A 26,720-nucleotide genomic window follows, 5' to 3' on the forward strand; every position below is an offset into this window, starting at 1 on the left:
GAGAGTGGAGGAAGAACAGCATTCCAAGCATGAGGGACAACCAGAGAGATTGCCCAGGGCCAAGAAATGGAGCATTTTGTTCATTTAACAGCCAGGAGGCCAATTTCACTGGACTGAAGAGTAAATATTCGGGACTAAGGTATAAGAAAACTGAAAAGGTAATAGGGGGCTAGGTTATGACTGGCTTTGAATGGCAAACAGGAAATTTTGTGCTTGATCCTGGAGTCATTAGGGAGCCACTTAAGCTGAGGGAGGGGAGGGTATTACTGACATGATTGTATCTGCCCTTTAGGAAAATCAATATAAAAAGCATCCTTTCCTATATTATCTTCTACCATACTGTACATAAACAAACTATTCTCTGAAAATTTGGATTTTATAAACTGGGAAAGAAGAAAAAGAGGCCCAAAGTAGAGGGCCAAAGAATGGCTTAGTAGGAGATAAGCAGAAGGCAATAACAGTCAAGGCAACAGAGAGACCAAATTCTCTGTCATGCTTAGTATTTCACTGACTTTAGTTAGTGCTGAGGCAAACAATGACTTATTAGGAGCAATAGAAAATGGTGGTCAAAGAAAGGAAAATTAATGAAGTTATTTCCATAGTATTTTGATCGCTTATTTAAAAATAAAAGTAAATGGGAAAAGTTGAAAAGATGTTTCACTTTACAACCATTTTCCTAAAGAATGCACATGTTCCATATGTCAAGAGGCTAAACATAAAAAGTTACAATTACTAACATTTAAAAAAATTCCTATTCTAAAAATCTAATTCCACATGTCTAACAAAAAAACTAAAATTTTGTCCAGTGAGGTTCATAACGTAATAGGTTTGACATTTTTAATAGAGTGTGGTTTAGACTTTTCAGTTGTTGCTGAGTCATTTCAGTTGTGTATAACTTTTCATGTCCCCATTTGGGGTTTTCTTGGCAAAGATACTGAAGTGGTTTGCAATTTCCTTCTCCAAAAAGAAACTAAGGCAAATAGGTAAGTGACTTGCCCAGGGTCACATAGCTAGGTGTCTGTGGCCACATTTGAATTGAGGTCTTCCTGACACCAGGCCTGGTACTTTTTGCCATTACACCACCTACCTGCTCCTGGTTTAGCCTTAGATTTTTATTAAAATTCCACTTCCAATTTGCTTTTGTATTTCTTTAGTTCAATATTTTGTTTTGGCTTAATTTTCAAATATATGTGAGTGACTCATTAGTTGAACAATACCCAATTTCCTTTTCTATCTAATTTTTTCTTGAAAATTAAGCTCTCTTCTTCTAACTAGTTATATAGCTTTCTCCTAAATTCTCACCAAGTTAGTTGCACTCTTCTGACAAAACCTTTTAGAAATCAAGGTTACCTCCATGTTGTGATGAGCCATTGAAGGAGGAATTTACTGAAGTATTTTTTAAAAATTTTAGTTCTTTTTAATCCTATTTTGTTTATGCTCATATCTTCATTACCCTAGATGGAGACAGTATTCATACCTTATTCAGAATGACAGTCTATGGTACAATATTATAGACATTCTGCCTCATTATTGACTGAGATAAACATCATTATAAGGGAAAACTATTTCCACAGGGATACAATCCTAGGTTGACGCAAAAAAAAAAAAAAAAAAGGAAGCAGGGAAAGCAAGGAAAGGGTAGGATAAATATTTGGACTTTGAAAACCTGAGGTAATTGGAGGAAAAGGAAAATAATAAAGAGGAGAAACCAGTTATAATAATATTAGGATGATATTAGAGTGGTTTTAGCTGATTAGCCAGGGTTATAAGACACTAAGATGGACTTTGTTAACAGTATGGTATTACTCTGCAAATCAACATTTGTTAGTGAAACATTATGCAAGGTATGCTATTTTTCACTTGGAATACAATAAAATTCACTATGTAAAAAATTTTGGTAGAAAATAAGAAGAAAAAAACACACAATATTACCTACATATGCAGGAATCTACCTAATAATTTATACTTTCAACTTGTAAACTAATATCATAAAAATAATCCATTCTTTTTGTTTTTTGTATTTTTTTTTTTGTGGGGCAATGAGGGTTAAGTGACTTGCCCAGGGTCACACAGCTAGTGTCAGTGTCTGAGGCTGGATTTGAACTCAGGTCCTCCTGAATCCGAAGCCAGTGCGTTATCCATTGCACCACCTAGCTGCCCCCCAAAATAATCCATTCTTTATAACCTGAAACTCATAATTAAAGTAATTTTTATACTAGAAGACATTACTTATTAGACAGGAAGTAGAATATCTATTACTTGTGTAATAAGATGATCAATTTGGGAGTTTATTAAAGTGAGGATTTCTTCTGTTGTGGGTTGACCTAGATGATCACTGAGGTCCCATCAAATTCTAGGTTTCTGTGATATAGTGAAAAGAACCAAGTGGTACCAAAAGTCAGGAAATCTGAATTATAACTCTGAACTAATCAGAGTTGTGGCTTTAGGTAAAAAATCACTTAGTCTCATCCATAAATGAAGTGGTTGGACTAGAATCCTTGAACTTTAGAGTAAGAAGGGACATCAGAAGATTTCTACACCCATCTTCACACATAAAATGAATCTTATCTATAATATTCTTGATAAGTCAGTAATCAAGCATCTCCTTGAAAACCTCTAATATTAAATAACTCACTACTTTATAAATAACATTTCATTCTACTACTTGTTCTCTAATTGTTTGGAACTTTTTTACTTTGCTCAATTGAAATCGGCTTCCCTATAAGTTGTGTCTACTAGCCTAAGGCATGCCCTCTTTGCAACTTTTAAAATTTCTCTTCAAATAAATTATCTGTTGTAACTCTAACATTCTATAAGAAACTTTTATAAGAAATCAGAACCTAGGGGCAGCTAGGTGGCGCAGTGGATAGAGCACTGACCCTGGAGTCAAGAGTACCTGAGTTCAAATCCCAGCCTCAGACAACTTAACACTTACTAGGTGTGTGACCGTGGGCAAGTCACTTAACCCCAACTGGCCTCACTAAAAAAAAAAAAAATCAGAACCTATAATAAAGAAGGATATTGCCTGCCTGGTTATATTAGATGAAGAATATCATTTAAATGAAGAAAGCAAAAGTTCTGAAAGATAAAGGCTTGAAAGAACTACTAGGTGTTTAAAAATTGCTACTATAGTCACCTAATATAACAGCTCACAAGGACAACTACTTTTTTTTTGGGACAACTACTTTTTAAAGGAAGTCAATGGAAAAACAGCATTTACTTATCTATTTGGTATTTACTACAATAGCATGTTCTGGTTTCAGACCTAATTGAGAATTAACGTTTTAACTTCTGATGAAAACAAACATTCCTAAAAAGTATTTTTCCACTATATTTGGTAGAGTATAACAAACATGAATTAATCTTTCTTTGTCAATTGAGAATTTTGGCATTGTTCCAGCTCATTTGGAACATAAATTTTCACTATAAAGGAATATAGATCTAGAATTTCTAGAAGAATAGGTTGACAGTGTAGTGACCCTCAGGAATATTCCTGGAGGTTTTTCATTTTTCATCCCAAGTAAATCCTTAGTAATTGTTTTTGTTGCAATTTAATTTCTAATATCTAATAGAGTCAAATAATTCCAATTAAAATCCAAATTGTTGTTCTACTACTTTTCTTCTAAGCTGGCTAACTATATTTTGATATTAAATAGATTAGGACTGAAAGAATTAAAGTAAAGTAAAACAGAGGATTTATAAATGCCAAAAGCTTGTCATCTCTTGTACTACAATATTACATTCAAGGCACCAACATATCCAGAATAAATTGCTTCTAGCCATTATTCTTTTTTTATCATTAAGCTATAAAAGTTCTTAAGAGTTGTAAAACTAGTCTTTTTGGCACCTTTATTTTATTTTATTTTTTTTGCGGGGCAATGGGGGTTAAGTGACTTGCCCAGGGTCGCACGGCTAGTAAGTGTCAAGTGTCCAAGGCTGGATTTGAACTCAGGTACTCCTGAATCCAGGGCCGGTGCTTGGCACCCTTATTTTTAAGATTCCCTTTTGCCAAACTATTACCCCCACCAAAGCACTTGTAACGATTGGAATAACGCCACCTGCTGGAGACTTACTGTAGAAGAATTCCGCCCATGAAGCGAAGGTCTTTGAGGGCAAGACCAGGAGTCTTTTCTTTGGCGTCAGGAAGTGACGCGGGATAGTGGGAGGAGGAAGGAAGAGACTGGCGCTCAGTATCGCTCTCTTTCCTGAGGACTCTGGTGGAGAGCGGAGCTAGAAATGTGCTCTCCCTTTAATAGATAGGAATCTAGGCCTCTCTCTCTTTACCAAATTCTTATTCTCCTTAATAAACGCTTAAAAGTCTAACTCTTGCTAAAGCTTATAATTTATTGGCGACCACTCATTAAATATTTTAGACAGTTTAGCTAGAATTTTAGCCCTTAACACACTTTATCTTTATGAAGAGTCTACTAGATATATCTGGACTATAGTCTGTTTTAATACCATTTATTTCAACTGGACAACTGAGTCAACAACTGTTCTGTTTTTTTGTTTTGTTTTGTTTTAGTGAGGCAATTGGGGTTAAGTGACTTGCCTAGGGTCACACAGCTAGTAAGTGTTAAGTGTCTGAGGCCAGATTTGAACTCAGGTACTCCTGACTCCAGGGCCGGTGCTCTATCCACTGCACCATCTAGCTGCCCCAACTGTTCTAAGTTTTAAAAGCAATTATTCAAATGAATAATAAAGTCTGGATCAAACTATTTAGAGTCTATGCTTTAAATACCTGATGCCTATTTCAAACATCATTACATATGTTACTATCAAAAACATCCAACATACCCTGGTGGCAAAGGTTCTGTAATGGAATTTCCAGGCTGTTGCCTTATAGGTTCCTCAGGTACACTGGAAGATTGTCTTGGTTTGGTGGCTTCAATAGTAGAACTATTTTTTAAATTAGAGGCAGGGTCTACAGTATTTAAAGGTTCATGTACCATTTCTGCATTGGCTGAAGCAAAATATGCACTATTTTCAGAGCACTCAGTAATTTCTTCAGTTACAGGATCTGTAGTAGTAGTAGTACTAGTAGTAGTAGTAGTAGTAGTAGTAGTAGTGCAATCAGTAGATATGGGAGTTTCTTCAGATCCTATTATAGTCTGAAGAGCAGGTGCATTATCAATTGCTGCAGATGAAGAGGATTCTCCATTAACTGCAAAAAAAAATTTAAGAATTCTATATCAAACAATGACAATGCAAAATTATTTTAAATACTACCACTTATCAAATACTAAATTTATGATAAATATTGTACTAAGTAACAAGGAAGAATTGTATATACAAATGGACCAAAAGTCACAATGTTTAAGAACTTTTTTTAAAATTATTTTTTCTTTATTTTTCACCATTTATGAGATCTTATTTTTCACATGTAATGTAAATTCACTTCCTATATATACTGTATATGAAGCTAAGGTCTTGTAAATTAATAACAAAAAATAAAGGAGTTATTAAATACTGAAACCCCTACATGACTTTTGGCCCATTCTGTACATATAAAACAATGATCATTTCTTCAATGATATACATCTTGGAGAAAAATAGTGACTATCAGAATATTTAAGTAACATACAATTGTCCAGAAATTGAGAAAGCAGAATTTTGGACATAAAAAAACTGGTAAAGTCTGGAATCAATTTACAAAAATAGTAACATGAAAGTTTTCCACCTGAGAGAGGGACAAACACTTTGATTATGACCTAGAAGCTTGTCTTTTCCTCTCTCTCTTCCCTTATAGCTGAGAGCAAACATCAAAGGAATGCCTCCCCAATGTAGGTGTCAGAAGAGTTGGCATGGTAGCATTAACCAGAGGAATCCATTGCTGTGACCTCTGGGGAAGCAACCTAAATTATCTGGAGCATGTCTCTTAGCTTTCCAGGCACCTTGACCTTTAATCCCCTCTTACAATCCAGCAAAACTGGCCTTCTTCCACACAATGCTTCTTGTGCTGAACCTGGCTCTTTTTATAGTCTGTCCCCTGTTCTGTTTTCTAGGAATCTACTAACTTCTGTTTTAAGCAATTTATTCTCCTTCCAATTTTTTTCCTTAAAGAATTGCTGAATTGTGCATATCCTTTGATCCAGCAACACCACTAGTAGGCTTATATCCCAGACATCCCAAAAAAGTGAAAAAGACTTATTTGTACAAAAACATTTATAGCAGCTCTTTTTGTGATGGCTAACAACTGGAAATCAAAGGAAGGTCCATCAATTGGGGAATGGCTAAACAAGCTGTAGTATATGATGGTCATGGAATAGTATTGCGCTATAAAAATGACAAACAGGAAGTGGTGCAGTGGATAAAGCACCAGCCCTGGATTCAGGAGGACCTGAGTTCAAATCCGGCCTTAGACGCTTGACACTTACTAGCTGTATGACCCTGGACAAGTCACTTAAACCTCACTGTCCCACATTAAAAAAAAAAAAAAAGACAAACAGTATGATTTCAGAAAGGCCTGTAAAGACATATAGGAACTGATGTATAGTGAAGTGAGCAGAACCAGAAAAATACTGTGCAGTGACAGCAATATTGTTTGATGAAGAACTGTGAATGACTTAACTATTCTCAGCAATACAATGATTTAAGACAATCCCAAAGGACTAATGATAGAGGTTCCACCTCCAAAGAAAGGACTGATATTGATTGAACACAGACTGAAGCATGCTATTTTTCACTTTCATTTTTTTCCTTTTATTCAAGTGGTCTTATAGAAAGGCTAATATGGTAATGTTTTACATAACTGCACATGTATAACCTATATCTAATTGCTTACTGCCTCAGGGAGCAGGAGGGAAGGGAGGGTTAGAATTTGGAACTCAAAACTTTAAATAAAAATGTTATTATTATTAAAAAATAAAAGGAATGATGAGCAAAAAAAAGTTGTGTTTTCATTAAAAACAACAACTGTTTCATTTCTTCTAGCAATTCTCAAGGGTCTTTTTGGCCAAGTTATTCTTTTCTCCGAAACTCTGTAAATTATGTTCTTTCTTCTGGGTTTCCCTCTTAGGCTTCTCTTAATCCACACAATTTCTTCATTATATCTGGCATTTTCTTAAACTTGTTTTTATTTCCAAAATGGTGCAATGCATAGAGTGCTAGACCTGATTTCAAATCTGGTCACAGATACTTACTGGCTCTGTGACTCTGGGCTAATCACTTAATCTATTTGCCTAAGTTTCCTCATGTGTAAAATGGAGATAATAATAACACATACTTCCCAGTGTGTGTGTTTTTTGTTTTTTTTAGTGAGGCAACTGGAGTTAAGTGACTTGCCCAGGGTCACACAGCTAGTAAGTATTAAGTGCCTGAGGCCGGATTTGAACTCAGGTCCTCCTGACTCCAGAGTCGGTGCTTTATCCACTGTGCCACCTAGCTGCCCACCCAGTGTGATTTTGAGGATAAGATGAGATAATATTTGTAAAGGGTTTCACAAAACTTAAAGCACTATATAAATGTTAGCTATTATTATTTATGGATTAGAAATTTATGCTAGAGCAAGTCTCTGCCTCCTTTCAGGCAGGGAGAAAGGAAGAGAGCAACAATTAGCATGGGGTGACTTAAGCAGGAGCAGGAAACAATGACATACCAGAATCCAAGCAGAAATAAGCCAATCCAGAATGCAGAGTCTGTACCTGGACCACAAAATGAGACAAGGCCAAACAACTCCTATAGAAGGTGTTATCTAGTCTTAGCCACTGAGCTCAGGTACATGAGAGCAAAGTGTAATGCAAGCAAAGTCCACAATCCAGAAACTGAGGCTAGACAAATGAGTAAAAAGAAGAAAACACCAAATATGATAAAGAAAAACCTTGGGATAAGAAAAACCCAAGGAGTAAACCCATAAAAAGAAAGTGGAGAACAAATTCAAATATTTAAATAAAAAAAACGTCCTGGATACAAGGACTAAAAGAGTAACTGGAAGAAATGAAACAGATACAAAATAGAATAGTAAGGGATGAAAGAATGGCAAAAAATGAATTAACACCTTAAAACAGAAAGTAGGAAACCTTACCCAGGGACTGACCTCGGAAAATTAGAATGAGCCAAACAGAAAATTATTCTGTGAGACAACAAGAAATGTTAAAACAAAATCAAATGATTAAAAGATAGAAAACACTAACTATAATTTTTTAAAAAGACCTGGAAAACAAGTAGAGAGAAAAACCTAAAAATCACTGGACTACCAGAAATCATAACTAAAGTCAACCCCGAACAACTAGATTTCTACTATATTTCCAAGTTAGAATTAAAAGTTGCCCAATCTGTTAGAACCTAAGGGCAAAGTAAAAAAAGAATCATCTAGTTATTTCCTGAAAGAAACCCCAAGAGCTCCCAGTAATGTAATAGTCAAATTCTAGAGTATCCAAGGTAAAGTAAAAATACTGAAAATAGCCAAAAAGGAAGTGATGAAGTACCAAGAAGCCAGAGTCAAAATCACACAAAATTCGGGAGCTGCCACTATAAAGAGAGAAGAGCTTTGAAAATTATATATATATATATTTTAAAAAGATACAATTAAGAATAACCTAGCTGGCAAAAATGAGTATAATAATGACCACAGGGAAGAAAGGAGACATTTAATAAAATTTGAATATTTCCAAGCATTAATGTGAAAAGGCCAGACACTTTGAAATGTAAGAGTGAAGAAAAACATATCAAGTACAAATATCTGTTGAGGTGGAAGAGCCAAAGTAAGGATGAATTATTTATAGGCTAAGTGAGGGAAAGAAACAAAATCCAGGCAGAACCTCAAAGTAGTCAAGATCAGTCATTAAATCAATAAGTATTTATTAAGCATCTGTCATGTGCCAGGTATTATACTAAGCTGGGGGGGGGGCAGGGGGGCGGAATAAAGACAAAGACAAAATATAGTCTCTGCCTTCAAGGGGTTACCAACAACAAGCCAACAAGTAGTACAAACTGTATACATAATTAATAGAAAATAATTAGGGAAGGCACCAGAATTAAAAGGAATGTGAAAGCCTTCTTGTAGAAAGTAGGATTTTATTTAAGACTTGAAGAAAGTCAGGAAAGCTGGAAAACATTCCAGGCACTGAGAACAACTGAAAATGCCCAGAGCTGAGATAGAATGTTTTTTTTTCCTTTTCTTTTTTTTTTGCAGGTGCAAGGATGGTTAAATGATTTGCCTAGGGTCACACAGCTAGTAAGTGTCAAGTGTCTGAGGCTGGATTTGAATTCAGGTCCTCCTGAATCCAGGGCCGGTGCTTTATCCACTGTGCCACCTAGCTGCCCCCAGATAGAATGTTGCCTGTGAAATAGCCAGGGGGACAGTGTCACTGAATTGAAGAGAGTGTGTGTGTGTGTGGGGGGGGGGGGGAGACGAGGGAGAAGGAAGTATAAGACCACCAGAAACATAGGGAGGGGTGGGGGAATAGTATATGAAAGCCATGAATGCAGTTGACTTCAGAGTTGTAAATTGCCTGAGGGCAATGGAAACCAGTTTAAAAAAAAAAAAAAAGAATATAGAAGGCAGACATCAGAAAGAGCCACTAGACTTGGATCCCAACTGAGCCCAAGATTAGAGCAGGTCCAAATTGGTTTCCCTAGCTACACCAGAAGCCCAAGTCCCGTGGTTCCTACCAGATGTCACCCCATCCCAGCCCAGCCTCCCCAGGCCTTCTCTATTCACTTTCAGTCATTATTTAGGGGCTGGGGAAGGGAAACCAAGAGAGAAATCCTTGGACTTCTTCTCATGGGGAGAAGGCACGGCACAGAGCATGGCTCTGAGATACCAATCTCCTCAAACAGGAGACAGGTAGATACTTTTATAGAAGTCTGATGGTGGTCCAATGAGGTGATCATCTGACTGTGGAAAGTTCCCCTATTGAGGGAGGACCATCCCCCACTGGTGATGGCTGGAGGAATTGGGTGAGGGGTGGCTGCGGATCTCTCAAGCCATTTCTTTCTCCTTCTGCCACAAAGGCAGCAGTCACACCTAATCTTATCTCCCCAGGGGTGAGGGAGACTGGAATGAAGGGTGGTGGTCCCAGAGCTAACTCAGTTGCAAGCAGGTTCCACTTATCTCTTTAGGTTTGTCTGTCTTTTGGTTTAGTTTCTCAAGGAAAAGGTTCTTTGATGTACCCCAGAGAACTTCTGGAGTGCTAAGTCCTGTAACAAAAACACGTTGTAAAGGTGAAATCTTGGCAAAAGATTTTCTTGGCAAAAGACTGGAGTATGGGGTTGGGAGTGGTGACTGAAAGATAGTAAGGAGTTAAAAATGAGATCTAAGCTATGAGTCTGGGAGTCTGGAAGGATGGTAGTAGCCTAGACAGTAACAGGGAAGTAGAAGCAGGGGATGGGTTAGGGGGAGAAATGACTTCAATTTTGGACATGTTGAGTTTAAGATGTATACTAGACATACAGTTAGAAATGTTTGAAAGGCACTTGAAAAATGTGAGAGGTAAGCATAGAGGTTAGGGCTGGATAGATAGAACTGAGAACCATAAGCATGGATATAATAACTGAATATATGAGAACTAATGAGATCACTAAGTACAAAGTAGTAAAGAAGGCACAGGTAACCCAGGACAGGGCACAAGGTTTCTAATGAGCAAGACTTGGATGAGGATCCAGCAAAGGAGATAAAAGGGGATTGGTGAAATAGGTAGGAGAACAATCAGGAAACCTAGAGAGAAGAGTATCAAGTATAAGAAAAAGAGTGACAGTGTCAAAGGCTGCAGAGAAGTCAAGAATAATGAGGAATCAGAAAAAGTCACTGGATCTGGCAATTAGGAGATTAATGGTAACTGCAGAGAGCAGTTTAGTTTTGGTTGAATGATGAAGCCAGAAGCCAGACTGTAGGGAAATAAGAAAGGGAGAGGGAGGGCAGCTAGGTGGCGCAGTGGTTAAAGCACCAGCCCTGGATTCAGGAGTACCTGGGTTCAAGTCCGGCCTCAGACACTTGACACTTACTAGCTGTGTGACCCTAAGCAAGTCACTTAACCCCCATTGCCTACAAAAAAAAAAAAAAGAAAGGGAGAGGGGAGTAGAGGCACCTATTCTAGAACAGTTTCTCAAGGTGAGAGGTGCCACAAAGGGCAGAAGAGATATAGAAAGACTGTGGGGATAGAAGAATCATGTGAGGGTTTTCTGAGGATAGAGCATATGAGGTTATGAACATTTAGAAGGAAGTAGCCAGCAGACAAAGAGAGACTGAAAATAAATGATAAAGTGGGGGGTAAAGAGTGGGCAATCTGATGCAGAAAGAATGAGAGACAAGACAGTATGATGATATGGGGAGTTATTTTGTTCTATTTTGTTGGTTTTAGGAGAAGGAAATGGAAGAAAGGTAGAGTATAGTATAGTAGGGAGGAGAAAAGGGAACTTGGTATTCAAAACACGAAGGAAGGGAAGGGTCAAACGGGCATTTCATGAACTTTCATCTGAAATGGACAAAAGAGGGTTGAAGGCACTCAAACAATACACTTTAAAAAAACACTCAAAAAGATAATATAAATTCAGAAGGAAATAGTTGGGGGGAGGGAAAGAGAAACGTTTAAGGAGGACAAGATAGGTGAGAGACTAGTTGTGATAGCCTTAGCTCCCCATGTTCAGGTACAAAGAATCCTCTCTGTGGGGCTGGCAGCTCCTCTTCAGGCTGACTGATTAGCTCAATGGATGCTAGAGGATGCCTGAAAGGGTAAAGAAAGTGCTATGGCCAGTATTTCTTGGTTGTTGTTGACTGTCCTACTACAAAAGCAGTTAGCTGGACTGGCCATTCAGCAGCTAGAAACAGCTTTCATGAAAGCCACGAAAATTGAAGGACAGCATACAGAATTGCTAGTCAATCAAGTGAGGAGATCTCCCCTGAAAAGGGTAGAAAGTGAGAGGGCCAGGGACCCAACCTATGGTCTCTGATCCAAGGGGTCTGGTTCCTTCTGAGACAAAAGTCACGAGGCCAGAGGAGAGCAGACTTGGGGCAGAGGAGGCGGAACTCTCAAATGTGGTGAGAAAGCCCCAGACTTATCCTATCCTGGCTCCCTAGATGAGGACAGGGACTCTCCCTGCTCTGAAGGAACAAGCTGTGGGTGGACGTTCTGAAGTGTTTACAGGACAAATTGAAACAGAAACCTAAGGAGTCCTGGAGCAATGGCTTCTAATAGTTTGGTCTAATGGAACCAGTACAGAAAAGCTCTTTGTTAGACTGTCATGGCCCAAGTTCTTTCCTAGGACCTCCGTTTATAGAGCCAATTAAATTGTTAGAGCAAAGCTTCTTAAATTGTGGATCACGACCCCATATGGAGATCATGAAAAATTTGGGAACAGTAAAAAGTTATGTATACCTATTTTATATACCTATATACACAGAATCACATAAAAATTTCTTGGGCTAAAAGGTGTCACGAGTAAAAAATGTTTAAGAAGCCTTATGTTAGAGTATCCAGAAGGGATATGCTTTTAAGTGGCTGAGATGGGGAATTATTTTGCACCTGGCCTTATAAAGATGAACTCCTCTTGCAGCCAGCTCAAAGCTGGAGATTTGTTAGAAAAGGGGTAGAATTGCTAAAGGAAATGGGTTTGAAAGATTAGATTTATTCCTTTGTCTCCCACTCCTCTAGCCAAGGCCTGTCACATCTTTTGCATATTTGAGGGGCAATTAGACGCTCCCTTCTGGATGAAGCCCACCAGATTGGCTCCAGACTTTATCTATGGGCCTCCCCCATACCACATAATTATACCTATGTGGTATGTTAGAACTTGAGAAGGATGTTGGGACAGTTGTGGCTTAGGCAAATACTGGTTTCAAAATCAATACGCTCTGGGAATGAGAGAAATCATAGAGCCCACCATCTAGCTAAGTAAGCAAAGCAGGATGATATCATCCCCAGGAAGGAGATTTGGATATGGCTTCTAAAAAAGGGGGTTTATACTAAAGTAATTCATGGCAAACCCCTCTTGTATCTTTGCTAAGAAAACCTCAAATGGGATCACAAAGAGTCAGACACAAATGAAAAATGACTGAACAACAACTATAGTTATAAAACTGATCAAGAAAATTATGTACTGCACACTTGGTACATAAGAATGGACTGTTTTTAGACATAGTTCTGGCTAATCCCCTCTGGTTCTTCCTTACTCCTTCCTTGGCAAACAGCTGTCTTAGCCTTAAGGTCCTTGCTCCCACAGAGGGCTCCACACACCTTGGAGAAGTAAGTTAGGTTGGTAAACTTCCCTTCCTTTCGGGAGATTCAGGAAACTCTTTCCAGAGAAGGTTTAGGCAACCAAGGGGTAATATTGTTGGGAGGTGTCTAGCTTTCTTATAGCAAGAGGTAAAACTTGCTATATAATTATGGTAAGTGTGTTTTTACCAGGAAGAAAGGAGATCCCTTGACTGGTTTGATGGCAATTCTGAATCACTGGATGAGGGTAAGGGAGAATCTTTATTTAGCCACTGTGGAATAATGGGGTGGCCCTTCCACAAAGGCTTCTAAGGGAGCAGAGATTTTGTCATTCTCCTAATGTAGCTTTTAGGGAGGGAAAGGTTTAGTGGGTGGCAGAATAGGGAGAGCGTTGGCATCAACTAAGAATCCAAAATAAGTTGCATACAAGAGATTTATGACCTCTTAGCCACTTTACTACAGATTATTTCCATACAGTACAAGAAAAGCAGTTGTTAATTGTGCCCAAAGTATCTGTGAAGAGGTCCTCATGTTCCTCAAGCTGTTTCTGCTCATCATTATCATCTCCTATCAGGAGAAGAAATTTGTGGCAACCCTGAAGTGCAATCCTCTGTACTGTGGCTCTGATGTTCATTGTGCAGCTTTGGATCATCACCATTTTACATTAGGACATGCTCTGTGAACTTCAAAGATGTAGTATAATCCTGCACAGGAACTAGACTGTGAAAATTTGAGACTTAGTCTTTCCAAAGGGGAAGAGGAAAGATCTAGATTCCATATTTTTATTTTGTTCTTTCTTCTATGATAGGAGGGTTTGTCTAGTCATTTAAATGGTGTACTGTCCTTTAGAGGATAATTAGGACTTTGCCATTAAGGCATGGTATGTGATAGGACCAGCAGTTTCCTGAAATAGCTCCTTTGACATCTTCACAATAGCTTCCTACCTCCATGAAATCTAATTGGCCTTGATTTTCCCTGATGCATTTTACTGGTCTGGAGGCATGAAAGGTAACAGCTTAGAATAGTTGACACCTCTCAGACTTGGAAGCAGAAAGGGGATAAAGCATTACAGACAACACTGAGAGGGACTAAAGTGTTTTTATTTTGCCTCATTCTACCTTTTTTGCTCCCAAGACAGGAGTATGTACTATGATGAAAAATGTAAAAGGAGGTGGAAATGAAAGATTATACTCATACAAGATTCTCATTTAAACAAACATCTGAAAGTTATAGGAAGACTGAGGGGCCATAACACTGCTGGACAAATCAAATTTGATCTTCTCAAACATGACAGCTCACTTCTCAAACAATTTTTGTTTTGTTTTGTTTTTGTTTTTTGCAGGGCAATGAGGGTTAAGTGACTTGCCCAGGGTCACACAGCTAGTAAGTATCAAGTGTCTGAGGCCGGATTTGAACTCAGGTCCTCCTGAATCCAGGGCCGGTGCTTTATCCAGTGCGCCACCTAGCTGCCCCTCAAACATTTTTAACATCTTTCAGAGTTATTCCAAATAACCTCTGGTGTTAAAATGATGTTTCATAATACAGAATTAGATCTGTCAAGCTGATTGTCAATATTGGGAAATCCCTACTGATAGAGACTACAAACCATCTATGACTGAGTAGATAAATCCTAGGGAATTACCTAAGGCACAAAGAAGTTAATGATTTTCCCAGTCATATATCTTGTGTCAGATTTAGGATTTAAGGTCGGGTCTTTCTTATTTCAACTCTAGCAACCTATCTACTATGTCATGATGCCTTTACATGACTGTGTGCCTGAAGGACCCTCTCTATGTATATGTATGAATATGGAAATACTTTGAGAAAAAGGCAACTGTACAGACACTGCAATAGAGTTTTCATTTTTAAAAATAAGAGTATCGACTTCTAAATCACTTCGTAGCACTCAACAATTCCATTCGAAATTTTCACAAAAGTTTCTACCACTCTCATTCAAAACATACTTTTCCTAATTTGCAATGAAGAAATATTTTTAAAAAATTAATTCTTTAAAAAAATTTCTGGTCTAACTATTCGCATGACACAGTCCTGAGTCTCTACTATTTTTCATTTCAGGTGTATAATAGTATCAAAAGTACATTCTAGATTAATTAGCTTTCTCAAGATATTTTAAGAAGTTAATCACAATTTGAAACATTTTTTCATATAAAAAAAATTTGAAACTCACAAGCAAATAACTCAATATTCTTGTAATCAGGAGAAAACCCAAATATAAAGAATCTTCTTTTAATGTTTTTTGGTATAGACCTAAGATTTCATCACTGTAGGGATCTTCTGGTGAGAAAACTCCCTCTACCAGTGCAGATCAGCAGCTGGTCTGCAACATAAAATTTTAGAGAGCTGTCTGAGAGAACTAAGGGCTGAAGTGATTGACCCAGGGTCACACAGCTACTATGTATCAGAAACAGGATCTAAACACAGGAATCCTTTACTCCAATTCAAGCTTTTTATTCACTACAACACTAAACCTCTTTAAAAGATTTACAAAGGGGGTGAAACATTTAAGTAACATGGGAAAACTCAAATAACTTACATAATTATCTTTCAATATTTTTAAACCCTAAACTCCCCAAGAGATACTATTAAGCAAATATTTTAAAGCCAAGAAACCAGCACATAAAAGTAAAAATTAAATTATCTATCAAACTTTACAGATTTTCATTAAGACAATTTTTCAATGTTTTTTCTTTCTTACCAGTGTTATTGGCACACTGAGATGTAAGTGGTTTTGAAGCTGGTGTATTTTTAGGTCTGGTTGCAACATGAGAAGGAGATGAGGGTGTGCTGTCTCCATTAAGCACATGTATGCAGAATGAATTTTGCACTACTGAGTTTGTAGGTGTATGGTTATCTATTCCATTAGCAACTTCAATGGCAGATCTTAAAAAAAAAATGCATTATGCAAATAAAACAACCTGACATAAGAACCACAAGGTATATCTTAAAAGGATACTTAGAACCAAGCCTACCTTCTTTGTCTTAAAACAGATATAAAATAACAGAAATATTATCTCGTTATATTACGAATTCAATTTTTCAACCAAAGCAGCAAGTAATTCCAACATTCAGATATCACAGTGCAAAATAATATTTAAGGCATGCATTTCTCACAAAACTCACAAAAGCATGTCAACCTAATGAGTTGTAAAAAGAACAGGAATATAAACTTCTGCTAGTGTCCATATCTTTATGAAAAATAATATCAATATTAGATCCTTTAAAAATATAATAAGAAACGCTAGCAATTAAAGCAAGAAATATTTATTGAGCAAGCACTTTGTACAAAACACTGGTAGAAACTTAAATGAGAAAAATTTGATTTCCACAACAGGTCAAATAATGTACAGAAGAATTATAAAAGTTAACATATGGCACATATTAGGTCAAACTAACACCCTGAGGTAGGGTACATGGTAGCTATCTAGCAAGGGAAACCCACTCTTCATGAGGTATTTTTTATGTTTCAACAAAGAAAATTCTCATTTCCTAAACTAACTTATACCAAATCTACTAAACATAATAAATGTCACTTTGCTGAAATTCAAGTTCTCTGATTATTATAAACAATTTAAAAAATTTATAATATCTCCAGAATATGGTGAATAACTTTTTTCATTCTAATTTCTTTTGTAGTATCACCTTAATTTTCTCAACACTGAACATCATCATAAATAAGGTAAATGTTTTCATTAGATAATATCTCATTTCTCTAATACTAACTTTTCAGACTTTTTATATAGGAATTTACTAGAACAATTAATAACTATGTAGCTTGACAAATGTCAAACTTCTGTCACGGGCAACTTTAAACAAGTCAATCAAAAATCTATAAATTCTTGTTTCTAGGCTTTAATTCCACTAAATTATATCTTCTAGATCTTTCAGTTCTTAACCTGGGGAGTCCAGGAACTTCTTTTTTTAATGTTTTCATAACTTCATTTCAATAGAATTGGTTTTATTTGTAATCCTATTTAGGCTATTTTATGTAATTAAAACATTGTTCTGAGAAGGGATCCATGACACAAAAAAGCTTAAGAATCCTTTGGGAAGGATCATCCTTTCTGGAGAACTGTTCAATATTCTCCAAAGGGTGGATATTTTAGAGCTATTTTAGACAGCAATATAAAGATCTATTTTTTCCGCTTTCTAATATTTATAACTAAACTGTATTTATTACAAATCTAAAATATGCTTAAACTGTTTTAAAAAATATTTTCATAAGAAAAAAGTCACTATTTTCTTAGGAAATTTTAAATTATATTGCATAAGAAACTATTAATTGTATATGCATAGAAATTAAATTTAAAAAGTTCCAAATATTGGAAATTTGCTTCTTCTCATGGGCATGAATATTAAAATTAAATATTTTCCAACCTGGTTGTAGTCCTTGCTGAAGTTTCTCTGTTTTCATACATGGCATCACCATTCTGCTGTACTTCTACTAAATAATAAGAAACAAATAAAAATAGGGCTTTTTGCTCCCTCAATGAAAGTGCACATATCATTTATTTATTTAAAAGGCATAAAAAGTCACTTACTTGCTGCTGCTGAAGAGCAATTTGTTTCCTGCTCAACCACCAATCCATCAAGCACAACTGTCAGTTCACCAGTCTGTACTATTCCACTCTTGTTTTCCAAGGAGAGTTTTAATTGTTCTTTCACTCTTTCCACTACAAAACCCCCCCAAAAAAACAATCCAAATTTAGTTGCTTTTTGACACAAATGAATTTTAAAATAAATGAGATTTCTAAAAAACCACAGAAGCCTACTAGTATTATATTAAGTTTCCTAAAACTGTTCTTGGAAAACAAATAGCAAAAAAACAAACAAAAAAAAGTAAACTTTAAAAAATCTATAGAATTCCCCCCCACCACCCCGCCTACAGCAAGATCTAACTTTCCACTAGCTAAAAAAAAAAAAAATCACTGGTCATCTCTCTCTCATCTTTAATCATTCCATCTTTCCATTTTAATCTATCCATTTTCCATCAGGTTTATCCCCTCAGTATAAAAGCTGATTCATGAGCAGGCAGCATGTGGAAGCCCAAGAGCATATGTAACAGGAAATGTTTCTGATACCAATAAATTATACATAGGCTCTTTTGAAATATTTGCCTTAAACTGAAATTTCCACACTGGCAAAGTGTCAACTAATTCTGATGAGTTCATGAACTTGATACTTATCATGGATATACTCTAGTTACCAATAGAGTTCTTTCCTTTCTATACCACCAATGAGCAAAGAACCAAGTGCACAAACTTAATTTTACTGTTACCAAAGAACATCCTTATTGTGCTAAGTAAAAGCTATTAGTATCCAAAAATCAAAATAAAATTAACAATTCACTAATTCTCCAAGTAGTTTCAATTATAGAACTTGTTCCCTAGTTCCAGTGAATGGGTGAATAGACACTGTTTTTAATCCATATCACTGTTTTAACTTTTTCTTTCTTCTTGAGGAATCTTTACTTGAAAATTCTGCAGTTCTGGTTTCCCAAAGGTGATAAGATCACATTCCCAAATGATGGGAGTAACAAGTATGGTATTAAAGTGTTCCATTACATTAAGCTATATATATATGAGTAACAGCACATGGAAGGAAGCATAGTAATATAATGAAAACAGTAATAGTAGGGGCAGCTAGGTGGCGCAGTGGATAGACACCGGCCCTGGAGTCAGGAGTACCCGAGTTCAAATCCGGCCCCAGACACTTAACACTTACTAGCTGTGTGACCTTGGGCAAGTCACTTAACCCCAATTGCCTCACCACAAACAAACAAACAAACAAAACAGTATTAGTAGCTTACATTTCTATTGCACTTTAAAATACCTCAGTGTTAGAGGTAAGATTTGCAGGTCTCTCCTGACTCCAAATTTAGCTCTCTGTTTTCTCTCTCTCCCTCTCTTGAACTGAACTAGAAGTCAAAAGACTTGGCTTCTGATCTTAGTTCTGCCCCTGACTAGCTGCATGACTCTGAGTAAGTCAAGACACTCTATGGGTTTTACTTTTTCAGTTATAAATTGAGAAAAACAAACTTTTTCTCAAAGTCATCTTCCCAATTTGAAAATCCTATGAATCAATACAATAATGAAACATAAAACAAAGGCATAGCCCAGAGAAAAACAAATAAGTGATTTTTACACATGTTTTTTCAGTTACAATAGTTAATCAGTATAAGCTATTACTTGACATAACTATGAACTCTTTGTATTTATTGGCATTCTCTTTTTACGCAACAAAAACTCTCTTTACCCAGTCACCTGTCATCTTGGGTTTGAGCTCCCTACCCTAACACTAACTAGTTCACAGCCACTCAGCACTGCCCCACTATGATTTCTAAGGAATAATGATACCTCACATTTATTGACACTGTAAGATTTACAAAGTTCTTTTACCTACATTACCACATCTGAGTCACACAACAACTTAGTGAGAGATAGTACAAGGATTTTTCTCTGCATTTTATACATGAGGAAACAGACTTGGAAATTAAATAGCTTGTTGTTGGTGGTCCCTTATATAAGATGGCATTTGAACCCAGGCTTTTTGCTGGAGTCCAGTTTTCTTTCTGTTGTACTGCTATACTGTCTCTCAAGGCATAATCTACTCTACTAAATTAATGAACAGCTAGAAATGGTCTGCTAGAAAAAATTACCCACATATTTTTTGCAAAAAACTGTACAGAGAAAGGTTAGGATGAATAGGAAAAAATGAGTTCTAAGGAAAGGCTGAGAGGGAAGACATTATGGGACACGCAAATGTTTCCATCAAATAACACCAAATAGAACTATTCTCTGTGTAGACAGGACTAGACATTTAAAACAAATTTAAATTAAATTAATATGGTGAGTGGAGCCAAGATGGTAGAGTGATAGGAAGCAATATATCCAAGCCTGTCTCCACAAACTCCTAACGGATCTGGAAAATTGCACCAGCCTGAAACCTAATGGGGAAAATCAGCAAAAGTCACAGTGAGTTCTTTATCCAGTCCAGCCTGGTATAGGGATACAGTTAGGAAAGACTTGGACACTGGTCACAGGGGGTTGGGCCAGGAGCATGATTCATGGAGCACTTGAAATACAAGGCAGAAGCTGTACACCAGGGAGAAAGGAGGTCTCAGACCCATACTGAGACATCGCCAGACACACACTGGTGCACTATGATAAGGACAGGTACTGACTTGGCAGTGTTATTACCTACTACCCAGTCCTGGTTCATAGATGCAGGGTAGGGTAAGATGGGCACCTGTGCAAGGTTGTGGCATTCCACCATAGAGAGGCCCTGTGTGGTATACATAGAAAGGAAGAAGTTCAAAAGCCAGTAGCAACAGCTGCTATGATGTGGCTCAGACTTCAGGTGCAAAGCAAGGACTCCCAAAGTCTAGTCCAGCCTACAGAGGTATAACCAGGATGGAATAACAGGACAAAGAGGAGCTTACAATTCTGCCTGATCTAAGCCAAAAGAGCTTTCCAGCTGGCTGATGAGGCAGAGTCCAGCAGCAGTCTGCTCTTACTCAGATTGAAACCCAGGACATTTTGCAGAGCTCAGACCACGAGGGCAACAATCAGACCACTTTTAGAGCACCAAAGCCTTGCAGGTGCCCAGCTGGTCCCAGACATAATGGAATGACACAACACTCAACACCCCAAGAAAGTTGCAACAGGACCAGCCCAGACCTCCCCTCCTAAAGTGTTAAAGAGCCAATGCACAAGTCGCTAGAATAATGGGGGGAAAGAGAATCTCACTGTAATGAACCATTATGGTATCATGGACAATCAAGACAAAGACACGGAAGAGAATGACACCAAAACATCTACAAGCATTGCCTCAGAGAAAAAGACAGCCTAGACACAAACTCAACTAAAATTTCTGGAAGAGCTGAAGCAGAAATTAAAAAAAAAATTTTTTTTAAATGTTTTAAATAAATGCAATGGGAATGTTTGAGAAGAAAATTGGAAAAGAAATGAGAACTAAAGGAATTGGAAAGGGAATTAACAGCTTAGTACAAGAGATACAAAATCCTGCTCAAACAACAAACTTCCCCAAAATTAAAATGGACCAAACAGAAGCCAATGACTTCATGAAGAAAAAATAAGCATTAAAGCAAAGTCAAAAGACTGAAAAAACAAAAGAAAATGGAAGACATTTCACAGCTATATTAAAAAAAAAAAGAAATAACTGACCTGGAAAACAGAGTGAAGAAAAAAATATTAATCATTGGACTATCTGAATACCATGACCAAAAAACCAAAATAAAATAAAATAAACAACCCCCCCCAAAAGACCCCAACCAAAACAAGAAAACCTAGACACCTTATTTCAAAAACTCTTAAAAGAAAACTGCCCAGATCTCTTAGAACTAGAGAGCAAAGTGAAAATAGAGAGAATCCATCAGTTACTTCTTAAAAGAAACCTCAAAATGAAAACCCTTAAGAACATCATAGGAGAAATCCAGAAATTCCAGGTCAAAGAAAAAAATACTGCAAGTAGCCAGAAATTAAGAATTCAAGTACCAAGGAGCCACAATCAGGATCACCCATAATTTAGCAGCCACCACTATAAAGGAGTGAAGAATTTGGAATGTGCTATTCCAGAAAGCAAAGGTTCTCAGCTCAAAGCCAAGAAAAACTAAGCAGGGATGGGGAAGGGAATATGTATGTTAAGCGCCCACTGTGCACTTTACAAATGTTATTTCACTTCATTTCCACAACAATCCTGTGAGGTAGGTGCTATTATGATCCCCATTTTACAGTTGAGGAATCTGAGGCAAATGCAGGTTAAGTGACCTGTCAAGGATCATAAAGCTATTATGTGTCTAAGGAAAGATTTATATTCAAGTCTTCCTGACTCCAGGCCCAGCACTCTATCCACTGCACTACCTAGTTGCCTCTCATCCCCCACTCCCCTGCTTGCTTACATCTGCATCTAAAAACAATAAATGAGGGATGCTAAAAACAATAAATAATTTAAATTATTCAGTAAATTTATGATATAGATAAAAGGGAGTGATTACTTTTTAAATATTTAAATGACTACCTCATATAATAATAAAGCTTTATAGTAAATAAACCAACTGACTTCTTGCTCACTCATGTAATTTTTAAAAATTTAAACAACAGCATAAAGTAAAATAGCAAAAATTAGAACAAAAGACTTACATTTTCTATTGTGTATTTCAAGAGCTTGTCTCAAGTCTACTGTTGCTCTTCCTAATAATGCATCTGCTTTTAAAGTGTGATGACTCCACACTCTAAATTCCAATGTGGTCTGAGGTGTCACATTCCTATAGTCAAAAATCAAAACAAAAAAGATACAAGATATGAGGAATGACAATAGCTTACATTAATATAGTGCTTTATATTTATAAAGCATTTTCCTCACAACCACACTGTGACACTTCAAAAATAACTATTCCCCATTTCACAAATGATGAAACTGAGCTTTAGCTAGGATCACAGGGCTTTGCTGAATACCAGCAAAGAAAAGATCTGAAGCTAGGTTCCTCTCGAATTCAAGCCAAGTGCTCTTTCTATGCTATTATTAATCATTTTATAATAATTTCCTAGTATAGCTATTGTTATTCAATCATTTTCAGTCATGTCTGACTCTTTGTGATCCCATAGGGGTTTTCTTGGCAAAGATACTTAAGAGTGGTTTGCCATTTCTTTCTTCAGCTCATTTTACACGTGAGGAAACTGAGGCAAACAGGGTTACATGACTTACCCAGGATCATATTGTTATTAAATGTCTGAGATCAGATTTAAACTGAAGAAGAGGAGTCCTTCTGACTCCAGGCCAAGTACTCTATCCAGTGGACCACCTAGCTGCACTTCCAAGTATAGTAAAAACTCACAAATTCTTTGTTAGGTAAACCCATTTTTAATCAATAAGTCACCAGAAATATAGAACACAGAATATTTTATAAAGAAATATTGATTATTACTTAACTAAAAACAGGAACTTGAAATGGACAAACATGATAAATAAGGATAGGGCTAATGAATAGCTAAGAATGATATGTAATTATGTTAAAGTACAGACTATAAAGTTTATTCTCATATAGCAACTACATTTTAATATAAATAAGGGCTCATAAAGTGGTTCAAATTGCCTGCTAACACCTGGTTGAAATGTCAAAATAAGTTTTAAAATCTTTATCAAATAAGCTCTATAATATTGAACTATATAGCATTTAATCTATGATCTATGAGTCTAACAGAAAAAATTTTTTTCAAAACATAGGGCAATCCCAGGTCAACACTTCCTTAAAGTTTTATCTATACTATTAAATTTCTCAAGAAATTTTCTCAAGTCCATTTTTTGGTATCAAGGATAGAGAAGTGAACTGAGAATGGAGACATGGTTCTGACATGACATTCCTATGTGACCTTAAAGTCTCTCTGCCTGAGTCTCAATTTTGTCATCTGTAAAATGAGGTTGGAATATGTATATATACATTTTTATGATTTCTAATGTCCTTTCCAACTCTAACTACAATTTACATAATGCAAAAATAAAAAGCTCAGCTTCACTTCTCTAATAACTACAAACTTTATTTTTTACATTTAATTTTAACTTTATTTTTCTCAATTATATGTAATCAAAACTTTTTAATATCGTAAGTCCTTCCGAACTATCTTAGATCACCATATTTCTGAGAACAGTTAATCATTCACAGCTGATCACTGTACAATATTGCTATTATTGTGTATAATGGTCTCTTGCTTCTGCTCATTTCATTTTGTATCAGTTTATCTAAGGCTTTCTAGGGTTTTTTTTGTTCATCAGTTTTAGAGGTATATTTAATATTGTATTTCCCCCAATTACATGTAAAAGTAATTTTAACATCTTTTTTGTGTTTTGAGTCCCAATCCCCCCTCATGTAGAAGACAAGCAATTTGATATAGATTATACATGTTCAATCATACAAAAAATATTTCCATATTAATCATATTGTAACAGAAAATACATACATGCATGTGCACACACACATACACGCACCATGAAAGTTTTTAAAAGTATGCTTTGATCTGTATTCAGAATCCATTAATTCTTTCTCTGGAGGTACATAGTATTTTTACCACAAGTCCTTTAGAATTCTCTTGGATCATTGTAATCCTGAGAATAGCTAAGTCATTCACAATTGATCATTGTACAATTATTGCTGTTAATGTGTACAATGTTCTCCTGGTTCTACTCACTTCACTATACATCAGTTCATGTAAGTCTTTCCAGTTGTTTTTGAGAGCATCCTGCTCATCATTTCTTATAGCACAATACTATTCTATCAAAATCATCTACCACAACTTGTTCTACCATTCCCAAATTGAAGGACATCCCCTCAATTTCTAATTATTTGCCACCACCAAAAAGCCCCCCCGCCCCAAACCACCAGAAAACAAACAAACCAAAAAAAAACCTAAAACCCACCCACAGAATATTTTTGTATATATAGGTGCTTTTCCTTTATGTTTTTTATCTCTTTAGGGTACAGACCTAGTAGTGGTAGTGCTGGGTCAAAGAGTATGCATGGTTTTATAGCCCTTTGGGCATAGTTCAAAATTATTTTTCAGGATGGTTGAAACAGTTCACAATTCCGCCAATATTGCATTAGTGGCTGTGGCTGCTTGCGGCCTGTGTGTCCCCCAGCCCTGCCATGGAACCCGGGCCTCCAGCCATCCGTGAGGGCTGGTTCTGGGAGATGTGCAGCCTGTGGCCAGGCCATGTCCCTGCAGGTGGACGAGGTGCTCCACCACCAGCGCTCCCGCTACCAGAAGATCCTGGTATTCTGCAGTAAGACTTTTGGCAACGTCCTGGTGCTGGATGGGAGTCATCCAGTGCACAGAGAGGGGTGAATTCTCATACCAGGAGATGACTGCCAACCTGCCCCTGTGCAGCCATCCCAGACCATGAAAGGTGTTCATCATTGGTGGTGGGGACAGGGGTGTCTTTCGGGAAGTAGTGAAGCATCCATCTATGGAGTCTGTGGTCCAGTGTGAGATTGATGAGGATGTAATCCAGGTCTCTAAGAAGTATTTGCCAGGCATGGCTGTGAGCTACTTCAGTCCCAAGCTGACCTTGTATGTTCGAGATAGATTTGAATTCATGCAACAGAACCAGGAGTCCTTCAATGTCATCATCACTGACTCCTTGGACCCCATGGGTCCTACCGAGAGTTTGTTCAAAGAGTCTTACTACCAGCTGATGAAGACAGCGCTGAGAGATGACAGGATCCTCTGCTGTCAGGGTGAGTGCCAATGGTTGCATCTGGACCTCATCAAGGAGATGTGTCACTTCTGCAAGTCCCTGTTCCCTGTGGTGGAATTTGCCTACTGCACCATCCCCACCTACCCCAGTGGCCAGACTGGCTTCATGCTCTGCAGCAAGAACCCGAGCACTAACTTTCAGGAGCTGGTGCAGCAGCTGACCCAGGAACAAGTAGAGAAATGAAGCTCAAATACTACAACTCGGACATCTACTGCATGGCCTTCGTGCTGCCCGAGTTTGCCCACAAGGCCCTGAGCGATGTGTGAGGAGACCAGCAGGCCCACCTTGGCTTCTCCCAGGGACTTTAAGCCACAAGCGTCCATTCCAGGGTGCCCCTCTTCCTGCTCTGAGGACATCAACTGGCACTCGGCACCCCCTCACTACTGAGGACCTGCCCCTCGCCAGCCATCCTGCCCGTTGACCAAGTGTTACCAAACCCAGGACATGATTGAGGGGCTCCCTGTGCCATGCTCTGTTGGGCGGGTGGGGGGAGAGTACAAGATGTCTGTGTCTGTGTCTGTCTCTGTTCAGTCTGGTCAATTAGCATCTATTAATATTGATCATCTGTGTACAGAACGATCCTTCTCACCTCTAACAAGCCCCCTCACCAAAAAAAAAAAAAAAATTGCATTAGTGTCTTAATTTTCTCACATACCCTCCAACATTTGTCATTTTATTTTTCTTTCATATTAGCCAATCTGATTGGTATGGGGTGTTACCTCAGAGTTGTTTTAGTTTGCATTTCTCTAATCAACAGTAGAGGCTTTTAAAAAATCTCCAATTACTTCATCTGAAAACTGCCTGTTCATATCCTTTGAGCATTTTTCAATTGGGGAATGGCTCTTAATTTTATAAATCTGATCCAGTTTTCTATATATTTGAGAAATAAATCCTTTATCAAAGAAATTTGCTGTTAATTTTTTTCACAATTATGATTATTATATATTTTCCTCCAGTTAATCCAATTATCTCTCTTTTCACTATGTCTATCTTTAAAAGTATTTTGCTTTTGACTACCACCTCTCCAAGCCCGTCCTCCTTTCTATCAGCCACCTCTCCCCTTTCTCATTCCTGTAGGGTAAGACAGATTTGTATCCCCAACTAAGTATGTAGGCTATTCCCTCTCTGAGCCAATTCCAATGAAAATATTGAGTTCAAATATTCCTCCCTACCACCTTGATTTTTACCTCCACCATACAGTAAAAACTTTTATGCTTCTTTTAAGTAAGATAATTCAATCCATTCCACCTCTCCCTTTCCCCTTCTCCCAGCATATTCCTC

The 26,720-nt window shown here is 37.3% G+C and overlaps 1 protein-coding gene and 1 pseudogene across 1 annotated transcript in view; one reads left to right on the top strand and one right to left on the bottom strand.

Annotated features, from left to right (window-relative positions):
* Positions 1 to 26,720, bottom strand: part of WWP1 (WW domain containing E3 ubiquitin protein ligase 1) — a 94,684-nt gene that overhangs the window by 49,811 nt on the left and 18,153 nt on the right. The window contains 5 exon segments of the mRNA XM_043984172.1: positions 4,798 to 5,164; positions 15,868 to 16,052; positions 17,547 to 17,613; positions 17,711 to 17,842; positions 22,331 to 22,455. Of these exon segments, the coding sequence (XP_043840107.1) occupies positions 4,798 to 5,164; positions 15,868 to 16,052; positions 17,547 to 17,613; positions 17,711 to 17,842; positions 22,331 to 22,455 (876 nt within the window).
* On the top strand, positions 24,728 to 25,705 carry LOC122741091 (annotated as a pseudogene).

Source organism: Dromiciops gliroides, chromosome 1 (genome assembly GCF_019393635.1).
Source record: "Dromiciops gliroides isolate mDroGli1 chromosome 1, mDroGli1.pri, whole genome shotgun sequence".
In the NCBI taxonomy this organism is placed as follows: Eukaryota; Metazoa; Chordata; class Mammalia; order Microbiotheria; family Microbiotheriidae; genus Dromiciops; species Dromiciops gliroides.